The sequence below is a fragment of the Capra hircus genome, chromosome 22, assembly GCF_001704415.2.
Source record: "Capra hircus breed San Clemente chromosome 22, ASM170441v1, whole genome shotgun sequence".
Classification (NCBI taxonomy): domain Eukaryota; kingdom Metazoa; phylum Chordata; class Mammalia; order Artiodactyla; family Bovidae; genus Capra; species Capra hircus.
In genome coordinates, this window is record NC_030829.1 from 23,058,513 (window position 1) to 23,085,878 (window position 27,366).

The following is a 27,366-nucleotide window of genomic DNA, read 5'->3' on the forward strand; positions in this document are numbered from 1 at the left end:
GTCCATGGGGTTGCAAAGAGTTGGACACAACTGAGCGACTAAGCACCGCACATGTGGAATCTCCAAAGATGGTACAGATGAACTTACCTGCAAAGCAGAACAGAGACACAGATACTGAGAACAAACATACCGAAGGGGAAGAGGGAGTAGGGTGAATCGGGAGACTGGGATTGACATATGTTCGCCACTTCGTATAAAAGAGACAACTAATGAGAACAGAGTCTATAGCCCAGGGAGCTCTACTCAGTGCTCTACGGTGACCTACAGTAGACTTTAACACTCTAGTCTGTGTACTGAGTCTCTAAAGAGGCAGTGTTCTTTTGCGATGTTGCCAAAACTACTTTCCTTTTGGGCGGCAATCTCTGTTACTCATGAAGCATTTGGATACTACCTAATGAATCCCTTCATTCTCTGATGCAAAGTGGCGTTGGAGACCTTCCTCAATTAGCTCTCTCAGTCATACCTAGTTATTGACAATGGAGCATCAGAACCTTGAGGCTGCTGTATACCAAGCTCTGAATGACAATCTATCACACTGCTCTTGAACTCTGATATCTATCACATATAAACCCTCCCTGCAAAGAAGCTGCAAAACTTTTGAAGTCAGAAAGTAGGGCTTAGTCATTTTAGTTCATCCTCCAGAAAGCTGACCTTTTGCAAACAGCTTTCTATAACTGTGTGGTGACAATTACTTTTTGATGTCCCCAATCCCTATGGGTTTAAAAGAAACTATCAAAAACTATTGTGGCAATGCTTTGTTCTTAAAGCAGAATTTTTTTGTTGTTGGAATAGAATTAACTTACAATGTTGTGTTACTTTCCACTGTACAGCAAAATGTGAAACAATTCATGTATATCTGCTATTTTTTTTCTAATTTTTTTGACCACCTAGGGTCTCCTGGAACTGAGATTGTGAATTTAACTTGCACCACAAACACGAAGGCAGATAATTACACACACTTCCAACCATACCAAGTTTCTCTTCACTGCACCTGGCTTGTTGGCAAGGATGCCCCTGATGATACACAGTATTTCCTCTACTATAGGTTAGTACCGATTTTCACTTATGCGGATGGGTTGTTTCCTCCAGCCTTAAAAACTTATGAGTGTTCCAATATAGGTATCGCTCTCGGATTGAAGAATGTCAGGAATACAGCAAAGATGTCCTGCAGAGAAATGTTGCCTGTTGGTTTCCCAGGACTTTCATCAACAGCAAAGGGCGAGACTCCCTTGCAGTGTATGTTAACGGCTCGAGCAAGGAAGCTGCGATCAAGCCTTTCGATCAGCTCTTTGCCCTTCATGCCATTGGTAAGACAGGCTTGACACAAAACCAGAATAATTGAATTGCAGAATCTCAGCACTGGGAGGGTTTATAAATATCACCTAGTTTGGCTACTTATCTAATACTGAATGACCACATGGCTCCTGCTTAAAAACCACAGGGTCAAGGTTTCTCAGCCTCGGCACTACTCATATTACCTGGCCAAACAAGTCTCTGGGGCTGTCCTGTGCTTTACAAGGTGTTCAGGAGCAGCCCGGGTCTCCAACTGCTAGACGCCAATAGCACTCCACCCCATTCTCAAGGTGTGACAATAAAAATGTCCCCAGACCTTTTTTTAACCTCAGTATCTAATGATCTTTACTTTTTTTAGTTTTATTGAGGTAAGAGAGGTAAGAGGTAACATGAGATTTATCCTCCACCAATCTTTGGTGCACAATACAGTATTGGTGACTATAGGGACGATGTTGAACAGCAGATCTCTAAAACTTAGTCCTCTTTTTTTTTAACTTTTGATTTTATATTGGAATATAGCCAATTAACAATGTTGTGATAATTTCAGGGCACGGCAGTGACTCAGCCATTCATATACCCATATCTGTTCCCCAAACTCCTCCCCACGCAGGCAGCCGCATAACACTGAGCAGAGCTGTGTGTGCTATACAGCAGGTCCTTGTGGGTCCTAGTAATTCCCCAGACATTTCTAAATGTCCCCTAGGGGATAAAATCTCCCCTGGTTGAGAACCCACGGAAAGTGAGCTCCCTGCTGAAAGAAGCCCAGACCACCACTCAGCAGCTCTGGCTGGGCTTGTGAAATGTCTGCCCACAGATCCTGTGACGGGCTGGCATCACCCCCAAACAAGTCTGATTCTTTCCCCACCAGAAGGTCCCTCAGCTACCCAAAGGCAGCCAGGTGTCTCACCCTGAGCTCGCTCTGTCCCCAGCTTCTCGTGCACTCCTCTCACAGTCCTCTGCCCTCTGGACTCTCCCCTCTGGGCCTTCTTGAGGTAGCAGGTCTCCCTCACCATGTGATTCTCTGACTGAAGTGTATGAGCTAAGCTTTCGCTTGTTCAGTTTGCAAAACTAAAGACCTTCTCCCTCATCCTAAATACATGTATTAATGAAACTCATCGGGAGCCCTTCACATAGCATTTCTGGTGCTTCGTGTTCAAGGTTTCCATGATGGCGTGGTTAGTAGTGTGGACTGTGGGGCCAGGCTGCCTGGCCACGGACCCTGGCTCCCCCACTCACTCGCTGAGTGACCTTAGACAGGCTGGCCATTTCTCTGTGCCTCAGGCTTTTCACCTGAAATATGGGGGGAAATCAGTTCTTCCTACAAGGTCTGTGTGACAATTAAGTACATTAATTAAGTGCTTAGAACGGTGCCTGGCCTAAGTATGCAATAAATATGCAAAATGTTATTATTTAAAGGATGTGGTTTGTGACATATGTATCTGTTTCTACTTTTCTATCATCCATATGTGTATTGAGCGGAGTATAACTTTGTTTAAACAATCAGAGTACTTGCTAAAGAGGTTATACAATTCTCTTCCAACAGCATATTTTAGGTCATTAAATGACTGAAAAATGTCACTTTCATGAAAACAGGTAATAAAAAATACTGAGAGAGACCTATGAAACAATAATGTTAATATGAAAATGGACACAGCCTGGGACAGACTATGGGCATTTATTTTCTTGTAGGATTTTCATTTTATTGAGACCAATTCCTCATATTACTACAAGAAATAAATGTTCTCTTGGTGAAAAATGTTTTGGCTTAGGGGATGGCAGGCTCTGGAGAGAGTGGGCCCCATTTTTAGCTTGTCCCTATGATTCAGAAATTGTGAGATCCAAGTCACATAACTTAAGACAAGTTCACTCAATTAGAAATAATTTCCACCCATATCAAGTGACCATAAAGCGATTAATCAAGTGAGATTTCAGGGTAAAGAACTATGGAGTTATAAGCAAAGACAGATTTAGCCCAACCCGTTCTTTTTCTGTAAGAAAAAACAAAATCCACGCAACAAACGAAAACAAGATACACAAACCAAAATGAAATAAAAACTGAGGCCCAGAAAGAGGAAGTGATCAGCCCAGCCACACCTGTTCCATAGCACAGGGCTTAGCTGGGTTTCTAGGACACCATCTCTCCAGGAACGGGTTTACCTTCAGGTTGGCCCAACTTGGCAAGTAAAAATGGATGGTGGGGTGGGCCTTAACAAGCTGAAGGAAAGGGCATTCAACCATTCGAGACTGTTTAAGTAGGAATTTTTGAGGTTTACAGAAGAGATCTCTCCTGTAGCTGTAAGATGGGAGTCAGATGTGAGCTGCCGGAGTTCTGCGGCTTGCAGATTTGTTGGTTAAATGCTGGAGGAAAATACTTGAGACCATGTAGCTTAGAAATACCTTGAGAAATGTGGGTGGACTGCACTTATCAACCATGATCACCAAGCCCTTGTTCTCTAACACAGATCGAGTAAATCCTCCAGCGAACGTCACGGCAGAGCTCAAAGGAACCTGTCTCTCTATCCACTGGGAAAAACCAGTTTCTGCTTTTCCAAGCCACTGCTTTGATTATGAGGTGAAAATTTACAATGCAAAGAAAGGATATTTTCAGGTAATAATTCCAATCATTCCATTATTTGATGACAGGTTTCTTAAAAAAAAAAATAATTCTTGTCCATTTGACAGCTTTGGTTATAGCCTGGAACTAACAAAGTCCAACTATCCCAGTTTGTAAAAATAAATCAAACCTTACTGGTTTTTTTTGTCTTGAAAGGACCTATTTTGGGTTGAAAATTATGTGAAGGGTCAGATAAAAGTCCATTAGCACTGTTGGGGAAATGGTGCAGCTGCTATGGAAAACAGTACGGGGATTTCTCAAAAATTAAAAATAGAATTATCATATGACCCACCAATTCTACTTCTGGGTACATATCCAAAAGAATTGAAAGCAGGGTCTCAAAGACCTTTGAACAAACATGTTCACAGCAGCATCATTCACAACAGATAAAAGCAGGAGATGGGGTGCACAGTGTGAATGTACTTTTCCTGCTGAACCACACACTCAAAAATGGTTAAGATGGTAACTTTTTGTTATGTGTGTTTTACCACAACTTAAAAAAAATGCCACTTCATTAGCCCTAATGGACAAAAAAGTCAAGGGGAAAGGAGCTAAATTAAAGTCAATATTTATTCAGCATCAACTGTAAGTTAAGCTTTGTTAATACTTGGTTTAATTGCTCATTCATATCTGACTTTTGTGACCCCATGGACTGTAGCCCACCAGGCTCCTCTGTCAATGGAATTTTCCAGGCAAGAATACTGGAGTGGGTGGCTATTTCCTTTTCCAGGGGATCTTCCTGACCCAGGGATGGAAAATCAGGTCTCTGCATTGTAGGCAGATTCTTTATCAACTGAGCCAGGGTAGGCCCTTGTTATACTTACAGTTTCTCTATTATATAATTATACAATGGTCACTCCCATCTTACAGGAAAGTGAGGCACAGAGAGATTAAGTAAGTTGCCCAACGTCACAAAGCAAAGTAAAAAATTGGAGAAGTCAGGATTCAAACTCCTGCCTTGCAAACTCAGTTTGGTTTAACAAAGATGTTTATAAGCTGTCTTCTTAGTGAGAGATGGACAAATTGGCGCCATTTCTGCTCTCAAGAGGCCTGGTCTGCAGGATGCGCTCACCCAGTCTCAGAGCTGCCTGACCAAGAGGCCGGGTGGATACAAAGCAGGGAGTCAACAAAGCAAGCAGCCAGGGCCTCCACCCAAGGGAGAGGCATTGAACAGAATCTTGAAGGATGAATAGAAACCTGCCTAGTGGGAGAAGCAGAGAAGGACCTTTTTTAGCCAGCATGCCCAAGTAAATATGGCAAAAAGCTGGCTTTCTTTTTAAAATGTCTAATCCACCATATACTGGTATGATTTGCTAGAAAAATCAAGTATAGCCAAAGACAAACCCAGTGATCCTGAGCTTGGATGCCATGGCAATGTCAACTTGCTATGAAAGCTTCCAAATTGTCTTCATTTGTATATTTCCTCCTTGAGGACCACAATAAACAGCCCTCACTCACGCCAGTCCTCCAATACACTTGGAGTGGCCAGGGCCCTAGGCAGAAGGAGTAACCAAGGCTTGAGAGAACATGGTTCCTTCAGCCAAGCTGTAGTAATTCAGGCAGCTGGACATAAGACCAACACTGGAATCATAATTCTAGCTCTCTCATTAGGACTTCTCCCAGAATGCCTCCAAGATTTTGCTTGGAAAAAGTAGTTTCTCTTTTTAAAACCATGGCCATTAGCAATGGAAGACACTGGAGTGTTTTACTCCATAGGGAAATGTGAACACATCTGGAGAAATGCAGAATTATTTTGGTAGCAGCATAAAAGCTGGGTATGGATAGAGGGAACATGTGGAGATAGAAATAGCAGTCTCATGGCTACTGCAATGGTCCAAGCAAAAACTGATGAGGAAAATGGCAGTGTTTTTGGAGTAGAGACAAGGAAGGGAGAAATATATCCAGGAGTATGTAACATGGAGGCCCCAGGGACAAAAACTTGGTTTGGGGCAGAGGGAATTAGCTGCATGGTGAAGACACTGACCAGGAGAGAGAATATAGAAGGCTTTGTGAGAAACAGCCTCAATTCAACACTATAGAATGTTAGTCTGTGTTACCTATGACAAACTGGAATTTACTGAGTGTATATTATTAAGTTGAAATACCCCAAATGGTTGTTTTTGCAGATCCAGAATGGATTGCTGAATATTAGCAGTTTTAATGTGATTCAACCCAAAATATATTTAAGCTTGGCTTTTACAAAGTTCAGTTCAGTTCAGTCACTCAGTCACGTCCGACTCTTTGCGACCCCATGAATCGCAGCACGCCAGGCCTCCCTGTCCATCACCAACTCCCGGAGTTCACTCAAACTCACGTCCATCAAGTCGGTGATGCCATCCAGCCATCTCATCCTCTTTCGTCCCCTTTACCTCCTGCCCCTAATCCCTCCCAGCATCAGAGTCTTTTCCAATGAGTCAACTCTTCACATGAGGTGGCCAAAGTACTGGAGTTTCAGCTTTAGCATCATTCCTTCCAAAGAAATCCCAGGGCTGATCTCCTTCAGAATGAACTGGTTGGATCTCCTTGCAGTCCAAGGGACTCTCAAGAGCCTTCTCCAACACCACAGTTCAAAAGCATCAATTCTTCGGCGCTCAGCTTTCTTCCCAGTCCAACTCTCACAGCCATACATGACCACTGGAAAAACCATAGCCTTGACTAGACGGACCTTTGTTGGCAAAGTAATGTCTCTGCTTTTCAATATGCTATCTAGGTTGGTCATAACTTTTCTTCCAAGGAGTAAGCGTCTTTTAATTTCATGGCTGCAGTCACCATCTAGGGCTTCTTTATTTGATAATTCATTGGTTTGATGGTATTATTCCTATTTTACAGATGAGAAAACTGAGGCTCAGAGAGGTCAAGCAACTAGCCCTGCATTTAGTTAGAGGTTAGAGCTAGGATTCAAGCCCCCTTTTCCTAGATTCAAGGGCCCTGCTTTTTTCTACCTCCTTATGCACCCTCCACCCCTCACTTCTCCCTAGCCCCGGCCAGGAGTGACACATTGAAACAGGGATCAGCAAGCTTTTACAGTGAAATGTCACAGAGGAGATATTTTAGGCTTTGTAGACTGTTCTGTTTTTGCCAAAATTACTCAGCCCTGCGACAGATAACAAGCAAATAGGCCTAACTCCATTCCAGTAAAACTGTTTGTGGATACTGAAATTTCAATTTCATGTAATTTTCATGTGTCACAAAATACTTTTTATATTTTTCAATTGTTGAGAAATATATAAGTCAGTCTTAGTTTGCAGTTTCCATAAAAACAGGCAGCAGGCCAGATGTGTCATAGACTGCACTTTGCTGGCACCTGTTGAGTATGATGGAAGCCACGGCCTGTTGTTAGGTGATTACAGAATATCTTGGGACAAGATGATGGGAGTTACTCATCCTGCTACTGGCCACTCTAGTCTTTCACTCTGGAAATATCAGTTGGACCCAGATGGATCACTGAGATCTTACAATTGCCTATTTTATTTATTTTGGTTGCTACTAGCTTTCCATCGAAGGATGACTGCCAATACATCCATACTGAAGTGATCTAGAAGATACTAACTGATGTGTGTCTTATTGATTTTAAACGGGTTGCTGAACACTGAGTCACTTGCATATGACCTTCCAGTCTAGTCACTGGCATCATTTAAATAGCATGTTCTGAAGAGTCTTATCATGTTATTTTTTCCCATTTAGACAGAAAAAATGACAACCAATACACTCATCACCATCATTGATGATGTTTCTAAGTATTACATTCAAGTGAGAGCAGCGGTGAGCTCTGTGTGCAGAGCGACGGGGCTCTGGAGTGAGTGGAGTCAACCTATTTATGTGGGTAAGTACCTCTTGTTTATTTTAAAGCAAGTGGCCTTACTCGTGGTTGTAACAGATCCTCCTGGAAAGTGGACATGTTCACTTCTGAGTCTTGAAATGCTTTCTTTGTCTCTACTATGTCTTATCCTGTCAGTTGGCTTGCTGCCTTTCTGACCAGAGGTGGATTTACCATAAGAACGGTGAAGTGTAAACATTCAAGCTTCTCAAGAGCACAAGCTCTTCCAAAGTCTGGTGCCTATTTATTTTTTTCAGATTACCTAATTCCACTTCTATCCAATTTTTCCAAAATATGTTTTTTTTAATTTTGATATCAATTCATATGCAGCTGCAAAGAAACATGCAGAAAGAACTCATGTAGACTTCATTTGGTTTCTTTCAGGAGGAACCTCTTAAAAACCTGCACTGCAATATGCTACCCCAAAAAAGTGGCAAGCAATCAACCCATCCATCTTCCTCAGATCTAACTGATTCTACATGTACTCATGTGTGTGTGTATTTAGCTCTATGCAGTTTTATTCCACGCATAGGCTCATGTATGTATTACCACAAGGGTTCCTCTTTGTGCCCTCTTACATGCACATGCATCTCTCTCTCCTCCTTCATTCCCAACCCGCCAACTACTAATCTGGTCTCCATTTCTGTAATGTTTCCATGCCTAATTTGGAATTCTTATTTTTGTTTCATTTCATAAAGAAGATTTCAAAACTGAATAAGGTCAGGGTCCACAAAATCTGGATTCAGACCCAGCCCTTCAGCAAAAACAGACCTCAGTTCAGTTCAGTTGCTCAGCCGTGTCCAACTCTTTGTGACCCCATGGACTGCAGCATGCCAGGCCTCGCTGTCCATCAACAACTCCCGGAGCTTACTCAAACTCATGTCCATTGAGTTGGTGATGCCATCCAACCATCTCATCCTCTGTCATCCACTTCTCCTCCTGCCTTCAATCTTTCCCAGCATCAGGGTCTTTTCCAATGAGTCAGTTCTTCACATCAGGTGGCCAGACTATTGGAGTTTCAGCTTCAGTATCAGTCCTTCTAATGAATATGCAGGACTGATTTCCTTTAGGATGGACTGGTTGGATCTCCTTGCAGTCCAAGGGACTCTCAAGAGTCTTCTCAAACACCACAGTTAAGAAGCACCAATTCTTCAGCGCTCAGCTTTCTTTATAGTCCAACTCTCACATCCATACCTGACTATTGGAAAGACCTTAGCCTTAACCTTAACCTTTGTTGGCAAAGTAATGTCCCTGCTTTTGCATATGCTGTCTAGGTTGGTCATAACTTTCCTTCCAAGGAGCAAGTGTCTTTTAATTTCACGGCTGCAATCACCATCTGCAGTGATTTTGGAGCCCCCAAAAATAAAGTCTGACACTGTTTCCCCATCTATTTGTCATGAACTGATGGGACAAGATGTCATGATCTTAGTTTTCTCAACGTTGAGTTTTAAGCCAAGTTTTTCACTCTCCTGTTTCACTTTCATCAAGAGGCTCTTTAGTTCTTCTTCACTTTCTGCCATAAGTGCAGTGTCATGCGTATCTGAGGTTATTGACGTTTCTCCCGGCAACCTTGATTCCAGCTTGTGCTTCATCCAGCCCGGCATTTTGCATGATGTATTTTGCATATAAATAAATAGCAGGTGATAATATACAGCCTTGATGTATTCCTTTCCTGATTTGGAACCAGTCTGTTGTTCCATGTCTAGGATTGGGCACCGCCTGGGCTCCTATATTGGTTCTGCAGATGTTTTTGTTTATGATTACATTGACTAGCTTACTAGGCAAATAAGGTGATCACTGTATCTGTCTGTGGGATCGGAGAAGGGTGATGATGGTGGCTCTGAATGAAGGGGCAGATTTCCATTCGTCCTCTATGTCAGATGGTAATCCTGTAAGTTGGAGAGGTGGTCTTGCACCATGAAGCTGGAATACGCATTCCCTGTGTTTGCTGTCACCTGGGTGTCTTGGCCATGTACGGGGGCATTGTATGAGAGAAGAGGACAGTTAATAAAAACAACTACTGTTTCTCAAAACTCTAGAGTCTTCCAGAGCAAGCTCAGGTTTCATACTAGCCTTGGCACATGCTAACTACTTGTTCAGCCTAGAAGAGGTCACTTCTCTCTGTCCATCCTCGGGCTCCCAGAACTAAGGAGACAATATCCACTTCTCCTGCCTCACAGGTTATTGTGAAACAGAAACAACAATGTCAGTAGGTAAGATTTATTGTTGACTATCTGCTCCCCTCTAAGCACTGAGCCAAAGGCTTTACACGCACCCTTTCACCAATCCTATCCACAAAACTGTTTTTGTACATGAGAAAAAAAAGTTTTGAACATTTAGACAGTTTGCTTAATGCTGCATGGCCAGTAAGTGGCAGAGACAGAATTCAAACCCAGGCTGACTGACTCCAACACCTGAACTCTCAGCCCTACAGCACCATGGCTGGGATGCTACAAGCTAAAATCCTGAACAAATTAAAGACTCATTTAAGAGGTCCTGGTAGCAACTTTGTGGTTATAGCTGGTCAAGAGATCCTGGTAGCTAACTGTGTGGTTGTGGCTTGTCAAGCATGTGCATGTCATGTACCTCGTCCTATGAGATTTCTTTCTTTCAGCACATGCTATGATTTCCCATTTAGAAATAAGACACTTAGGCTACCGAGTATCTCTGGAGGACATTCCTGGGCAGTGCCCACTGGCCCATGTGGATGTTAGGCCAGATCAAAGACACAGCAGGGAGATTTCCAAGGAAGGCTGGGGAAGACAAACAAAGGCCCGAGGGATGGAACGTGGTTTTGAGTCTGCAAGGCCTTGGTGAGCTGCTGAGTTTCCCAAGGGGAAAGGCGCCCCTGAAGTTGTGCCACAGGATCAGCACAGCCTTGTAGCTCTGCCCCCATATGACACTACTGGGACTCAGAGGAGCAGCAAGAGCGTTCCTGGGAGAGGGAAGCGAAAGGAAAAGAGGAACTGAGAAAACAGGCCAGACACTCTTACTTCATGGTTCTGCCAAGGCCAGTCTTTCCCCCTCCCTCAACACCCTCCTTCCCAGGTTGGGGCCTCCAATCTCTTCCTTAAATATTTCTGGGTCTCCATTTCCCTTAAATATCTCTGGTCTCCATTTCCCTCAAATAAGGGAGGTGGACTTAATAATATCTAACACAGAGGTGGTATTGTCTCCTCCCCAAGAGGGGACCCAACAGAAGAAACACAAACCCATCGCAGGGAATTTTCAACAAGGTTATGAATTTCATCAAATGCCCATAGCGGAAGCTTAATTTTGATTACCTGCATTTGGTGGAATTTTGTCTTAATGTTTTGTCATTCCCCAAAGGTACAAAAATCACTGGCCCCAAAGTACTGATATTTCCAGGTGTCTTCCCAACATTACTGCACACACAGTTTTAGAAATTTTTATTTTTTCTCAGTGCTATTGGAGGACCTCAGACTAACTTGGAGACCATGGTGGGTACCTTGGCTGTGGAGCTAGTTCTAAAGTTTTAGTGTTTATGTTCTGAATTCTCATCGGTGTTGACTGTGAAGAGTTTAGAACTTAGAGAGGAAGAAAGCGAGAGAAGAATCAGGAGATCTAGGTTTTCATCGTGGCTGTAGCAGCGTCTAGCTCTCTGATTGAAGTTAGAGATGCAGAGATAACATTTCATGAGCCAAGTAAGCAGAGACAGTAAGGAGAGACAGACTACTTTAGTCCTCCGAAGGCAGGGCCATCTGTTGTCACCCCTGCAGGGGACAGAGTGGCTGCCCCTAACCTAGGCAGTCACCCCTAACCTCCCCAGGTCTCAGCTTCCTCCCTGTAACAGGTGAATTTCCTCCTTTGTAAGTTCTTTCCAATCTGCCTTTCATTTTCTGTTCCCCTACCCCCCGCCGTGACAGCCCCCTACCAAAGTGCTGAGAGAGATCCTGACCTAGAATGAGAGTTTATTTCAAGCTTGTTTTTAACTTATTATTCACTCTGCACTTTAGAGCTGGCATCCCATTATTATTTTCTAAACAACAGCTTCCCGGTTTGGAACTGGGCTCATTATCCTTTGCCCTCAGGTATGCCTCCCCGCCATCATCAGGGCAAACCTTATTCATTTACTGCCACCCTGGTCATGAAGATGCACTGATTAATATTACCACTAACCTTATAAATCCATCCTTTCTGGAATTTACTCCCCTGCTCAGTTTAGGATCATTAGTGAATTTAATCAATGCAGGCTCTCCATCGCCATCAAGATGATTAATAAACTAATAGGAAGCCCAGGCTCCTCTGGGACATTTCACACGGCTCTTCCTTACCCCGTGAGGATGCAGCAATAATTATGCTCTGCTTGCAGCCCACCAGGCAGTGTTCCCGCTCCATTCATTTCCTCCAACATTCTTCCTCCTCTCCTACCTTGTCTCATAAATGGCACTCTGGAGCCCTCCCCTTCCATTTTCACGCCAAGACCCAACTCAAGTACCACCTCTCTGTTAGATATTATTAAGTCCACCTCCCTTATTTGAGGGAAATGGAGACCCAGAGATATTTAATAATTCAGTAGTTATCAAACAGCCAAGAAGTGGCTATTAATGGATAATTTTCTCAAAAAGGTGATATGAGTCAATTAGTAAATTGCAATAAATTCGATTGACTAGTTAACCCACGAGAGCCCAAGGATCTTGATCAAGAGAGGGACACCAGATGAATACATTTTGATTGAGGAAAAGAGGGGATGGAGGAGTCAGGACTGCTGTCCAGCTCAGTTGGCAAGGTCACCGCACAGTCAGGAGGCACAGGGCACAGTGGTCAGGGGCCCGCCAGTCTCTGGGCACTCTGGGTCTGCCTTGAAACTCTGGCCTCCCATGCTGGGATTTCCAGGGCATGGAATACTTTTTATTTATTCCTCAGATGGAAGAAGCAGTTTCATTTTATCTGCCCTTGTTATCAGCTGCCCTTCCTCAACTGGCTTCTCTGCCTTATCTGAAGAGCTAACTTCCCACTTTTCACACTTCTTTCTCCTTTTGTAACTTTCTTAACTTCCGGATTGTTCTGTTCCTTTATTATCTCTGCCATCTTCTGTTTACCAAAACCCTGTGTCTCCTGAGGGGTTCCTGGTCTGAGTGAGGCTTTTCCTTTTCTAAAGTCCATCATCTTCTCCCTCCCTTCCCAGAAGCTCAGATGTCATGCATGAAACAAGCGATAATGAAAACAGTTTCCTACAGTAATGCCTTTACCATGGAAAAGTGTTACGTGCATCCACCCAGCCATGTCACTGGTCAGGCTCAGTGGATCTGAGTCTTGCACACCAGTGATGGGTCTTTCCCACAGTCACAGGCATCGCCTCTCAAACGAACAACTGGGCCCTTGATGAAATCAGTATCTAAAAGCCAGGATCTATCAGACGAAGGTACCAAGTACCAATTAAAATGTAGTTAAAAATAAAAACAGTGCTTTAGGCCTGAGATGAGTAGCACTTAGACCCAGCGGAGTAGGGGAAAGTTCGCTGCACTTCTTAGATGGCTCAGCCGTGTGGTCAAGGTAAACACTGATGGCAGCTGTCTTTCAGAGCACCTTCTACAACAAGACCTGTTACTCATAGGACTGTAAGGACTTCATGAAAATAGCTGGAAGCAGAAAATCAGGGAGGGAAGTAAGATTTGGTGGGGGCAGGGGCAGGGAACGGAGGCAAGGCTCTTACAGGGAAACTGTAGTGCCTTTTTCCTTGGACCCGACATTCATGGGCTGTGCACGAGTGAGGAAACTGGCACAGCAGCCCCAGGGCACAGGAAATCCCCTCCCAGGCCCTCCAATCCACCTCCTTCACTTTACACTTTGCTGGCTCCACCCTCAGCACTCAGAAAAGAAAAAAATTCTGGCACAGTCTATCTGTCAGAGTCTTTCTTTCAATCCTTACACTGTGCTGGAACAGGGAGCCAACCAGATAGGAGAAAGGTGAAGGGGAGACACCTGTAGAGAGCTCAGGTTCACTCTCCACTGGAAATGAATTCTGCAAATTCCAAAGCTTCTGAAGAAATGGTGGGCTTCTGGGTCAACAGTGACAAAAACTGATAGAAGAATACAAAGCTGACCCAGTAACACGAAAAACCCACCCTCAGTATTCCCTGAAGGGGATATAACTTGTGGCAATTTCAGGTTTTCTTTACAAATGCGGGATTTGGGGTTGGTAAATGTGGTGGCTGATTTGGGCCACTGCTTCCTTTCACCCAGGCTCCTGTGGTTTTCAGGCTGACAGCCCCACTGCTTACTTGTTCCCAGTGGGGGAGCAGGACAGTTCAGCCCTGTGGCCTCAAGGAGGGCCAGCAGGGAGCTTTCTCATTGTCCGCAGATGTCAGGAGCAGGGAGTTCCCCCTTAGCTTTCAAGTCCAGCCCCCACCAGCTGGACTTGCCCCCCGAGCTTTCTGTGCATGACCTCTGTCTCATGATGTGCCCGCCAGCTGTTAGAAGAAAGGTGGGGCCCTGCTCTTGGGGCAGGCACTGTGCCTGGCACGTTCACTTATTATATCTTATGTAGCTTCACAAACACGGGATTTTCCTGATTTAGAGGTGAGAAAAGAGACACAGAGGGGTTAAGGAACTGGCCCAAGTGAGAGCCAGGAAGTGATGGACTAGCACCTGGAATGCAGCCCCAAGACTGGGCCCGTGCCCTGCGTTTTTTGTGATGCTGGTCACAGTGCAAGCACAGAAGGCGGGCAGGGGGTGGCACGGGGGCTAGCGGCAGTAAAAGGGTCACCCTGTCAGCTCGTGAGCTGGTCAGCCTCCATGCAGACCAAGCAATGGGGACATTTTCACTGACCTCTCCAGGCTCCTCTAGTCTAAATACCTCCTGTGAGCTGTCCATGGTGTTCATTTTCACACAGACCTTCCGGAGGGTGAGAGCCATCATGCCTGATGCCCTCTCCTACTCTCCAGTATCCTGAATATTCAGTGTTTTCTTTCCCTTCAGGCCTGAGCTTATGATTCAATCTTTTGAGGATTCTGACAGGACTTGATTTTAGTCTGGCTTTGACGATTTAGGGAAATTATCTTGGTGCCTTACTGCTGAACACGATGTATTCACTCATAATCACAGTTATAAGAACTAAGATTTACTGAACACCGACTGTGAACTAGCATTGTGATGATCACTGTACAGGAATCAACTCAGTCAGTTCTTATCCCTATTGAGCAAAGCAGGTGACGGATCCTCCCGAGGGCTCCCTGCTCAGGGACACCTCTCGTCACAAGTGGGAAACCCAGATGAAGGTGCTTCACTTACGTTTAAGTCTCTGTGAGGACAGCTCTCAGCTGCTTTAGCAGGTGGACAGGGCAAGCCCAGAAAACCCCTTACAGGGAAGAAAGTTCCGGGTTGCCTGGGGCCCTATAAGACACACAGCCCTTGGTGCTGTGTGGAAAAGTCTGCAAAGAAGAAGAAGATGGCAAAGAAGAGTTTTCCACTCAGCTTCACCAAGTCCTGCTGGAGACCAACAGTCTGGCAGCAATCCCTCTAGGGATCCTGAGTGCATACAAGTATACACATACACACACGCGCGCATTTGCACCGCCCCCCCAAAAGCATGTCCTTTCCATATTTTGGGTCACTGAGCCCCATTTCCCCAGATGAACATAGTACAAGTTTTCTGCATTTTTCTCTGGGTCCTGCACTATCTACATTCTGTCCACCAAGGCTAGGTTGGTTCCCTCTTTTTGTCTCCCTAAACCAGGTGAAGCTCAAAGTCCACTTGACAGCTGTCTCGGAAAGCTCATCCACCTGAAAGGCATGCTTACGACTTCTGCTTGCATTGTGAGTCTGTGACCCCTCTTGGGGGCCCCTTCACTAATGATGCCAGTCTGCCCCTCCAATGAGGGGCAAGCAAAGGAGGCTTCGTACACTAACAAATCTGCATCCTCTCAGTTATCCAGCCCTGTCCATGTCCTGAGAACTCCTCCCAGTGCCTTTTGGCTTAACAGACAACGAATATGGCTGCTTCACTGGAAGAGCCCCACCAATCTACTAATTAGTCTTTTCCCTTGGAACCTATGGTTGAGACTGAAATCAGATTTAAGATCAGTATGGGCTCCCTGAAAGTCATGCTCATACGAAGAGCTTAAGGGTGGAACAGGCCTCCAAATCAAACTGACTGTCTAAGAGTTATCAGTCTGAACCATAAAGATCATAGAATTTAAGAAAAAGTGGGGCTACAGCACCAGCAGGGGGAGGATTCGACAAAGCTCTGAGAGCAGCCAGAGGCAGAGCTGGGACATGGGGGTCTAGGGTCTGGGTCTCTTCAACCACCATCCTACCTATCCCCGCCCCTCCCTTTCCCACCATTCACTCCCAGATCATACAACACGTGCAGAGATTTCCTTAGCTCCCTAATTCTCAAGGCTGAATGGGTGAGATGTCAGAAACTAAAGATGCCAAGGTCACCAGAAACCAGGCAGCCTGAGCTCCCAAACGCTCCAAGTTGCCGATACTGGGAGAACATCCTGGAATAAGGCGCAGAGCCTAAACTGCTTCTCCTCCTGAGCAGGACAGGCTTTGCGACTTCCTCTCTGTAAAGCTCACCTGTGCATAACCAAACAGTGCTCACCAATATCTTGAAAAGAAACATCTGTGGCTTCCGTTTCAATGGCAGAAAAGTCATTCTTGAGTCAGAGAAAAGATTCAAGTTACCTGGAAATACTTGTTCCTCAGAGAATTTCCAATGTCAGAGACCCCAAATTCAAATGAATGATGTACTGAGGAGCCTCTGAACTTTTACAGAAGTAAAATTCTTCATTTTGACCCGAAGGATATATACTGTGAGTGGGGACTCTTCCCCTACTCAACTTTCAGCGAAGTCACAGTAGGTGCTGTCTTTAATTCATTTAGTCACATAACTGATTCTCAACTCATTTTTGCATGAAAAAATCATGTAACATTAGATAATCCCCAGGCAGTTTTCATTTGGTAGTGAATATGTGAACACTTTTTCCTGCACTAAATTTATCTGCCAGTTTAGGTTTTCTTTGAAGAAAAGCTGACCTCAGCTCTGCTGTCTGGGTTAGTTCTGTCCTCAGGTGATGGTAAAGGATTGGTTCTAAAACAAAGCTGGGACACTGCAGAAGCCAGGAGGGGAGAAATGACTCAAGTGCCACCTCTTCCAGGCAGGAACCATGACTGCTTCTCACCCTGCAAGCATCACCAACTTTTATATCGAAAGAAATAAAATCAGTTGTCTCTCTAAATTTTGCTAATTCATAGAGCACCTTCACTTATTAATGCAAGCACTGAAGTGAACAGCAAGACAGTAGTTTAACTGAAAAGATTTGTGTAACCACATTCACAAGTAAACGGCACTCTTATCAGGACCTGACACACTGCTTGCAGTGAGTTGCACAGTTGAGACACCAATGGGACCCAGTGTGCCACGCTGATAATATTTACAACACTGCTCATTCTTCCTGCAGGACTCAAGTTTGACCTGTCTAACCCATTGAAAACAGGAAGAAGTCTGTTCCTGACATAACCCTTGCTAAATTTAGATCTCATGTGGATTAGTGTGGAATTTCTGAATGTGCTTGTCAGGGGACTTGTGTAACGGCTCACTGTGTGGAACGGTGAGCTTCAGAAATGGGGCAGTGAGGCAGGCAGGGTCCCTTATTCATGAAATCAGAGTGGGAAATAAAGCGAGACACTATTTGATTCGATGGTATTCTGGTTCATCCCAGTTGCTCTTTATAGTAGCCATGTGCAGTAAAAGCTAGGTTTAACAGGACACTTGGTGACAACCCAGAGAACTGAATACTAATCCTAGAATAACTGAGTCTCTGTGGTACTTGGAAAACAAAAGGTTTGTGTTTCTGAGCCTCTGTTTTTCATCATTTACAAACCATGGCTACTGCCGGTGTGTAAAGCAGCTGTGATCACATGAAACTTCTTTTTACATGCCACGGTCATCCCGACTAAAGCCCGGGGAACCGCAGGAGTAGTGGCATGCAAGGCAGCCTCCTTCTCCTGGAGACACAGCCCTGAAAACGCAGCCGCCTCGGGAACTGGGCAGCAGCGCAGCGGGGCCGCCCTGCAGGGAAGTGCTACCCGCGGCGGGAAGAGGGCGCGGCCGGCGCTGCACAGCCGGGAGCTGTTTAGGATGTGTTCTGCGAGGCGCCTGCCCGTGCGGCGTATTCTGGGTCTGGGGGACGGGGTCCCTGCACTCTGGTTAAGAGCACAGCCGCTCAGCAAGTCCTGGCTCCTCCACTGGCTCCCCGACTCTGCCTGTCTCTGCTGCAGCTCCTCCATCCATCAGATGTGGACAGCAGTGCCCACCCTGAAGCGCTGCTTTGAGAAATCAACTGAGACTACACAGGAAGCTCTTTGCAGAGTGTCCGGTACCTAAAAAGTGAATGTAAAAATGTGTATAGAAAATAACCTGTTGGTGACTGCTGGTTACTGCTGACTTCTCTCTTTTGTTCTCTTCTACTACTTTCACCAATGAAAATATACTAGAATTAATTATATGAGAGATCAGGATACACAAAATGATGGTGCCCTGGACTGACTCAGTGTACCAGAAAATGTGCTGGATTGAGAGCATATTTAAGGGTCCTACTTCAGCTCTCTTGTTTTTACAAATGAGGAAGCTGAGATCCGGAATGGCCACCTTCACAACAAGACTAGGCAAAGGCACAGACAAAAGCCTGCCTCTCATAATTCTGGTCGCATGTGATGCACTGGTGTAAGCTGAGCCACAGACAAAAGCATGCCTCTCGCACTTAGGGCTGGGTGTGAGGCACTGATGTAAACAGAACCAGTGAGGAAAGGAGGTGGGGGTCTACAGTGATTGAGGAGAGTCAAAGTAACTTCCAAGGACTCCAGTTTGGGAACTTGGAAGAGTGAAGACCAAAACGGAGGGGTCGTGAGGGAAGCTGCTTTGATGCGAAGAAGGGTGTGAGTTTAGTTTTGAATGTTGTCAGCTTTGAGGCACATGCCAGTGGGTTCCACCTATGGGCAACCTCAGATCCAGACCAGGAGATGGGCAGGAATAAAGACGCAGGAGAAGCAGCCACGGAATTAAAAGACGAAGCTGAGCTCTACAAACTCTTCAAAGTTCAAAGAATAGATCACAGTGGGAAAACACCAAGAGATCAAGGTTGAGCTGAGAGGGCCAGCTGAAATTAAGAAGGAGGGAAGGAAATTATATTGAAGGAGAGGAAGATCTGGGTGGAGGATTCAGTGGCTTGGTTTCCAGGTGGGCATAACCATCAAGTCTGAAATTCAGAGGAAGGTCAGGGAAGATAAAGTTGCAAAAAGAAACCAACCATCCTTTGGCTCCAACCAGGAGGAAGTCATCCAGGATTTTAAAAAGTGGTTTCTGAGATGGGAAAATGAAGCTGCCTCAATTTCTTATTCAACAAATGAGTCTAGGAAATAAAGTAAGACGGTATTTGATGATCACTGAGAGAGATGGCAGAGCAAAGTAATGGCTTATTCAAGATAAAGGGTTCTATGAATATTTGAAAGCAGAAGGGGAAAGATGAAGCAGGAGAGATTAAAGCTTTTGGGAGGTAGAGGATCAACCCCAAGCAAGAGCTCTCAGGAGGCAAAAAAAAAAAAAAAAAAAAAGTGCAAGAGATCAAGGGAACACTGGAATCACGAGCATTAAATCCTCAAGACATCTCTCCATCCTGACACCTTGAAAGATTTGAGTTTTATGTATTTGGGGTTTTTTCCCAAGTCTTAAGATATTTACAAGGACTTGAAAATTGCACTTAACATTTACTCCTGATTTTATAAAAGCAACTGTTAATGGCAAACTGAGGATTAGGACCTCCTGGTGAGGTGTGTCTGTCTCACCCCTGTATTTAGAGCTGCTGTCACTTAATTACCTGTGTCTTTATTTACTTAGCGAGTTCTTCCCTCAACTGCAGGAAGAGAAGTCTCAAATGGGTTCTTTTAACCCTGTCTCCCGGCAAGGTGTATAGAGTCCAATACACAATAGGAGCTCAATAAATATTGACTAGATGGGTGCAAAAAGGAATAAACAAACACAGAAAGGCCAGTATATTCGAGAGATAACTCGATATTTTCATCTTCTCTAAAAATGAATCAGGAAGTTTAGGAAGCAGATTATTCTCTAAACACCATTTGGTTTTTCTTGAATGCATTTCCAGTACCTTAAATGAAAACACACACACACACCCCAAAGCTATCATAAAAGCCCATAGAAAGATCTACCCCCTGAATGTAGATTAGAAGGAAATTTAACTTGAGTCGGATGGCATTTACACTTTCTGTACTGAATCAGGGCAGTTAGCATCTACGTCCCTATCTGTGAAATGGACATGATTCCAACACTGCTTTGAGGACAATTTAGATTGTAAATTGTAAGACTATAAATGCTGGGAAAGATTGAGGACTAGAGGGTGGGAGAGGATAAGATGGTTAGATAACATCACTGACTCAATGGACATGAATATGAGCAAACTCTGGGAGATAGTGGAGGTCAGGGAAGTGTGGTGTGATGCAGTCCATGGGATCACAGACAGTCGGACACAACTTGTAAAGATTGTAAAGTACTTTCAACAGAGTTTGATACCTTTGTTGTTACCCACAAGTATTATTCCATACTGTACTTCCTCTAAAAGTCCAACTTTGTAAGATACTTTGATTGCAACGCAATTAGGTTACTGATTAGGCTTACATTTTTACAATTTTTTCATCTAAAATCCTTATGACTCACCCAAAGCACTAAACGCCAAGATCCGGGTGGAATATTACCTAGAATATATCCCATAAATACCTGTTCAGTGATTAAATAATGTTTTAAGATTAAAACTGGTCTCACTGCCATTGTTTCATTTCACTCTCATGTCAGCTCTGTGAGATGCCTGTTACCTTTTACAGATAAGAAACCTAAGACTCGGGAAAGTTAAGCATCACGCAGCACCTGCAACTCAGGGCCAAGCCTCTTGACGCCCTACTGTAGTCATTTCTCTTACCTACTGCTAATTCTAGTTCTGATTTTTCTTTTTTCCTTAGGGAAGGATGATCAGAAGCCCTGGACAGAGTGGTTCCTTATTGCAGTTATGATGACCATCTGCTTCATCTTGTTAATTTTCTCACTCATCTGCAGAATGTAGGTATTCTTTTTATTTAGGGTGCTTTCACTGGGATCTGAATACTGAATTACATTCTTGCCAGGCATCCACTGGATGGAGGGCTCTTGTTATCAGGTGGAGTCTACAGTATTTCTGTGTCTTCCTGGACAGCCTTTCCAAGATGAGTGTGGACTAAGGAAAAAACTGGGAAACAGGTGATTTACAGAAAATGGACAGAGCTCAGTATAGCCTCAGTCGCTGCATGTCCCCTTCTTGACTTTGCCGACAGTCTGCTAATTTCTGTGACGGTTTCACGTTTGTGTTCTTTTGCTTCCATGACTGTCTTCCACTCAGTCCTTGGGTGCTTCTGTTGAGCCCCCAGGGCGCGTCTGTTACATCTCAGGGAAAGGAAGGCAGCCCACTGGATGCTGACGCCACCACAGTGCCTCCTGTGTTATGACCCCCAGTCACGAGGTGTCGGGTCCTAGCCTGGCCCTTCCGTTATCTGGCCCCAGAGCTGCCGATCGTTCCCAGATTCTAGAGATCTTGCAGATGTGGCAACCAACCCTAGCGCCTGCCAAAGCCCCCACAGGAGCTTCTCAACCCTCTGGCGTCCAGGAAGGTCAAGTGCCACTTAGGAGGCTGCAGAACATATTCTCTCAGTTTTTTCATAGTTTAGAAAATGACTTTTAGGGGACTTCCCTGGAGGCCCAGTGGTTAAGACTTTGCCTTCCAGCGCAGGGGGTGTGGGTCTGATTCCTGATGAGTGAGCTAAGATCCCACATGCCTCATAGTCAGAAAACTAAAACATTTTTTTTAAAGAAGCAATATTGTAACAAGTTAAAGACTTAAAAAAATGGTCCACATCAAACAAACAAAAGAACAAACAAACAAACCTTCATAAAGAAAATGACTCATCTTAAACAGCTTCACTATTTTAAATGTTATATAAGATGGCATCTATACCGGGGGGTGGTGGTGGCGGGGGCAGTTCAGAAAAGAGAAAAAAAGTAGACCGAGAGCCAATACATAGGAGGAAGGGCACATCAGCATCACAGGTGACCTGGAAGCCCACACATGTGATGCCCCTCACTGTCAGAAATCAGGGCTGACAACACGTACCAACATGAAGCAGTTGTCGTTTTCTCATTCTTGGATCAGAAGTCACATCAAAGCCTTGCAGTACCCCTACATTCTTCAACTATTATTACCAAGTAGGTACTTGGAGGTCTTCGTCGATGAAGATTTTGAATTTACAGATTGGCAGCTTTGGGGATTAACCAGGTCACTGTTTAGAGCAGCTACTAAAGCACAAGAAAGGCAGCTTTTGCTCATCTGTCTCCCTCCTTTACTCTGTTTTCAGATGCCACTTATGGACCAAGTTGTTTCCACCTGTTCCAGTGCCAAAAAGTAATATTAACGATTTCTTTGTAATCATCAACAATGAGGTAATACTGAAGGTTCTCTAATGTCATATCCGCCCAGGGACCAATGGGTCCTGTCACTGAGCCGCTCGTTTTCCATGTTACAAGAAAGGGCTTTTACCCAGGAGGCCAGATGTCTTCATACTGCTTTAGTCACTCTGCTCTTTGGCTGATTGTTTCAATACATGTTCATTACAATCTCTGAATATTGCAAAGGTCCTACTCAATTATGAGGGTCCTCACCAGTCAGAAAACATGAATTTTTATTTTCTATCAGCCATCTTTTAACTGACCTTGGGCAATTCCTTCAACCCCGTGAGATTTGACTTCCTTTTCTGTACAGTAACAGGCATAGATGCGTCCAATGACCTGTTTAACTCTGACATTTTAAGAATTCATGTTTCTGCCCCTGAGTACCCCTAAGTTTTTCAGAGGAATTTTCCCTAGCTTCTAAATATAAAGAACCATAGAGCAGGCAAATGACTTCCCCAAATATGTTTTTGTAGGTGCCATTTATGCACTCAGAGCACTTAGGTGTAACCACTCACTCATCAACATGTGTTCAGTTGTTCTAGCATCAAGTGGGAAAAGTGAATTGCCTTGGTGTCTTTGCTGACAATAAGCTGCCCATGCATATGTGTGTCTATTTCTCGATTACTGTCTCTCTGTATGCCAATACAACACTGTCTTGAAACTGAAGCTTTATTGTAAATCTGGAGACCAGGTAGTTTAGAACTTCCAAACATGACTGTTCAAAGTTGTTTTGGTTATTCCAAGTCCTTTTTATTTTCATATGGCATGGCAACACAAGCCAGTATTCTTGCCTGGAGAATCCAATGGACAAAGGAGCCTGGTAGGCTACAATCCACGGGGTCACACAGAGTCAGACACAAATGAAGTGACTTAGCACAAGCTTCAGAGACAGTTTATCAATTTCAACAAAAAAGGCTGCTGGGATCCTGATCAGGTGATTTTAGAGAGAAGGAACATCTTATCAGTAATGAGTCTTTCAATCTGTAAACACAACATCTCACCTTATTTATTTAGGTTTTAACTTCTGTCACCAAGGCCTTGCACTGCTAAGTATATCGATGTTCAGTTGCTTGTCAAATCTGTCCTTAAACTGAATGGATATTTACATTAGGGGCCAGGGGACTTTCTATAAAGAGCAAGATAGTACATATTTAAGTGCCAAATGTTTATCACGCAGTCATCATACTGCGAAAGCAACCACAGACAATATACAAATAGCTCTGGACAATAAAACTTTATTTAAAAAAGCAGGCAATGAGCCAGACTCAGTCCATGGGCTGCAGACTGCAGACCCTCATCAAGGAGTTTTCTTAACAAATTTAGTTTTCTCTTTGATAAAGTGACTCATGGTTGGATAAGTCAACTGGTGACTAGTTGTAGGGGATGAGTTGATCAGACACTCACCAAAATGGCTCACTGCAAGGAGCAGGGATCTTTAGAGTTAGCAGTCTGGGTGTCTGGGGTGACTGAGCCTATGATAGTTACTGAGCCAGCGAAGCAGAGGATCAAGGCGGGCCCAAGACCCACGCCTGCGCTCAACTCCACCCCTGTGGTCTCCTTTACTAGGGCACCCTCTGGCTTGCTCTTGATAACCCACAGCTTTTCTGGAAGGTGAGTGTGGCCCCCTGGGAAAGTTGTTTTGCTTCATGTGAATTTGTGCTGTGGATCCCTTCTGACTGGCACACTCATGCCTGGAAAGCACCTGTGGTTTAAGCAGCAGACTCAACTCGTTTGTCCTGGGCTCTTAATGGCACATATTACTGCTGATATCTCGTTTCCCTTCAGGACCCCCAAAATTTCCTTGCATATTCTGAGGCTGGTAAAAGAAACAGGCTTAACAGTTTACTGTGAAAGTTTGCAGTTTGTTGTTAATTAAAATCAAGTCATGTATGCAAAAGGAACAATTCCAGGTAGACAGGTTGATTTCAGAAGAAGCAGAGGATTCATGGCAGAGCCCATCACTGCCAGGCTGCTCCTCTGGACAACACGATCTCCTCTCACATTTGGGGTGGTGGTGAGTGTGAGCGAGAGAGCGAGTGTGTGTGTGTGTGTGTGTGTACGCACATGTCACTAAGTCGTATCCGACTCTTTGTGACCCCACGGACTGCTGCCCACCAGGCTCCTCTGTCCCATTTTCCAGGCAAGAATACTGGAGTGGGTGGCTGTTCCCTCCTCCACACTGCAGTGGGCCAGATGAAAAGCAGATCTGTGAGTGGGCATGGGGAGGAGGGGGGCAGGCTGAGGGGTTGGGAGGAGCAGGGAGAGTTGGGAGAATGAAGCCTGCCTTCTGCTGTCAGTTCGACCGCGCACACCCTCCCCCTGGGGGACAGGTGACTCAGGACAGAGCGGACCAGGGCTGGGCCCCAAGCAGCAGCGTCCCAGCCTCGCCCTCCCAAAGCACAGCCTGCCCAGTCCACTTTGGGGGCCTCTGCTACAATGAGGAGGAGGGGGCCCTTTAGAGCTATTGACAAACCACCAGGAAGCCTTCCGCTGATGGGAAAGGAAACCCTCTGCTGTTCATCACTGCTGGCTCCTCTGAACTTGATGCTGGTACCCAGAGTCCTGGGATTCAGAGGGTGGCTACCATCCCAGAGAGGCCATTACACACATTTTTGCTTGTCCAGACCTGAGTCAGAAATTAGTTTTTTTACACTCAAGAGACTCAGGGAAGGAGAGGGAGGGAGCAAGGAAGGGGATGAGCTGGCTGAACAATAAAAAAGGCTCACTTAAAAAAAAAAAAAAAAACCAACACTCTTATTCTAAGCATTTCACTTGTTAAAGACTGGTTTCCAGCCATTCTCTGTTTCAACACTGGCAACTGGAGAGAGTTCCTTCCAAGATTAAGTAGATCACAAACCACTCAAAGCACATAAGGCAGAGCGCACGGCTGCTTGGTTCATCACTGCATATTCAACGCGTCACATGGTGTCCAGAGCAGAGTCGTGCTAAGTCGTTTCAGTTGTGTTCAACTCTTTGCGACCCTATGGACCACAGCCCACCAGGCTCCTGTGCCAGTGCAGAGTAGGTATTAAAAACATGCTGAGTGACTTCTACATTGTTGGTGGCACTTGCAGGTTGGTACAGACACTGTCAAAAGAAGTATGGAGGTTCCTTAGAAAACTAAACATAGAATTACCACATGATCTAGCAATCTCACTCCTGGGCATATATCCAGACAAAATTCTTAATCCAAAATTATGCATGCACCCCTATGTTCATAGCAGCATGACTTACAATAGCCAAGACTTGGGGGCAACCTAAATGCCTGTCGACAGATGACTGGATAAAGAAGATGTGGAGGATACATACAATGGAATACTATCCAGCCATAAGGCAGAGTGAGATCATGCCGTCTGCAGCAACATGGATGACCAGGGATTAACACACTACATGAAGTAAGAAACAGAGAAATCTCATATGATGCTACTCACCCGTGGAATCTAGACTATGGCACATACAAACCTATTTACAAGACAGAAACAGTCTCATATACATAGAGAAAAGACTTTAGGGAGAGGAAGGAGATGAGGGAGGTGGATGGGCTGGGAGACTGGTGTTGGTAGATACAGACGGTTACATTTAGAATGGATAAACAAGGCCCTAACATATAGCACAGGGTACTGTATTCAATATCCTGTGATAAGCATAATGGAAAACAATATAAAAAACAACATATATATTTTATAACTGAATCACTTTGCTGTGAAGCAGAAATTAGCACTACACTGTAAATCAAATATACTTCAATTAAAAATATGAAAAGAAATACAATGAATGAGTAAAGAAGGTGGAGCAATATGATCTCTTACAGGAAGTTTATTTTTGGTCACAAATTTTATAATTAATATTAGCATTATTTATAATAGCCAAAATAGGACACAATACCCCAATTTCGGGGAAGACTACAGTGAACTTTGGATAGTGTACGATGAAGCTATTCAAAATGACACAGCCAAAAAACATCCAATCATGCTTCAGCATCTGCAGGGGGAATGGCTCCAGGAGATCCTGAGGGTACCGATGTCCGCAGGTGCTAGAGCCCCTTATAGAAAAGAGTCAAACCCACGGGTACAGAGGGCTGGCCGTAAGTAACTTAAAATATGAAATGATGCTGTACAAAAAGCAGTCAACTTATAAAGCTCTTCAAGTAACTGTAACGATAACTCAACAGCTAGAGAAAAGGGCTGAAGAGACAGTGGACTGTGCTTGGGAGGTAAGTTTATGGGTGTTTTTTGGTCTTCTTCCTACTTCATTTCCATATTTTCTTCAGTGAACATTTACTATTTTTAAGAGCTAAATGACTTGAAACCAACTGTAAAGAAATTCAAAGAATGGAAAAGTTCTCTAAAAAACATCTAAGGAAGGATTCTTTGTTTTGCAGAAAACTGGTTCCAGTGAAACTGAAGTCATAAGTTACGTGGAGGAGGCTGGATTTGAGACCCTGGAAGACTCTGTGTTTTGACTGTCCCTGGAACATTCTCAAAATCAGCTCATGCTCACCAGCCTCAGTGATGACAATGGGAAAGGCTGTTCCCTGGCTGTGAGTTTACAGGACACTCAATTTAGCTCTAAGGTGATGCAGCCAGACAAATCCCTGACAAGCGTGGATGCCTCGCCACAATCTCCTAACACACACTGGGTGACTGACTCATCCATCCTGCCAGGTCTCATCTCTGCACGGGCAGCTACCTCTCACCCTCCAGTCACCTGATCTGCATTACTCACCTCACACATTTTTGTGCCAGAGAGACCGTTATTGAGGCTAACGTCAGTTGTTTTTACTCTGGTAGTTAGCCACCGATAGTAATAATCAACTAAAATCTCAGGAAGGAAGCATTTTGTACCATTCTGGAATGAACAGTGAACTTGCATTCAAGACTGTCTTTCCTACGGCAAGTGGGAGCCACGGTGCTTTTATTCTGAGTTCAGGAATACTTTTTCAAGTAATGTGTGGGTGTGGGGGTGTGTGGTGGAGGGAGATGGAGAGAGGGGAGAGAGGAGGGAGGGAGAGAGGTACAATCAAGTTAGCATCACTGCAGACAAACTAATTTCAAACCATAAGGAGCTAGTGAATCAGTCTATACCCAATGAGGGGAAAGGATTTTGTTTGAAGATTATCTTCTCGAAGG

At 44.4% G+C, this 27,366-nt stretch overlaps 1 protein-coding gene across 2 annotated transcripts in view; it reads left to right on the forward strand.

Annotated features, from left to right (window-relative positions):
- Positions 1–27,097, forward strand: part of IL5RA (interleukin 5 receptor subunit alpha) — a 38,729-nt gene extending 11,632 nt beyond the window's left edge. The window contains exons 5-11 of one of the 2 annotated variants that reach the window (XM_018038488.1): positions 892–1,045; positions 1,120–1,307; positions 3,756–3,901; positions 7,592–7,730; positions 20,722–20,818; positions 22,144–22,228; positions 26,619–27,097. In XM_018038488.1, coding sequence (XP_017893977.1) covers positions 892–1,045; positions 1,120–1,307; positions 3,756–3,901; positions 7,592–7,730; positions 20,722–20,818; positions 22,144–22,228; positions 26,619–26,699 — 890 coding nt within the window. In that variant the 3' untranslated portion in view covers positions 26,700–27,097. Of the gene's footprint in view, positions 1–891; positions 1,046–1,119; positions 1,308–3,755; positions 3,902–7,591; positions 7,731–8,108; positions 8,556–20,721; positions 20,819–22,143; positions 22,229–26,618 lie in introns of those variants that run through there. The other variant, XM_018038487.1, reaches the window with a different exon arrangement.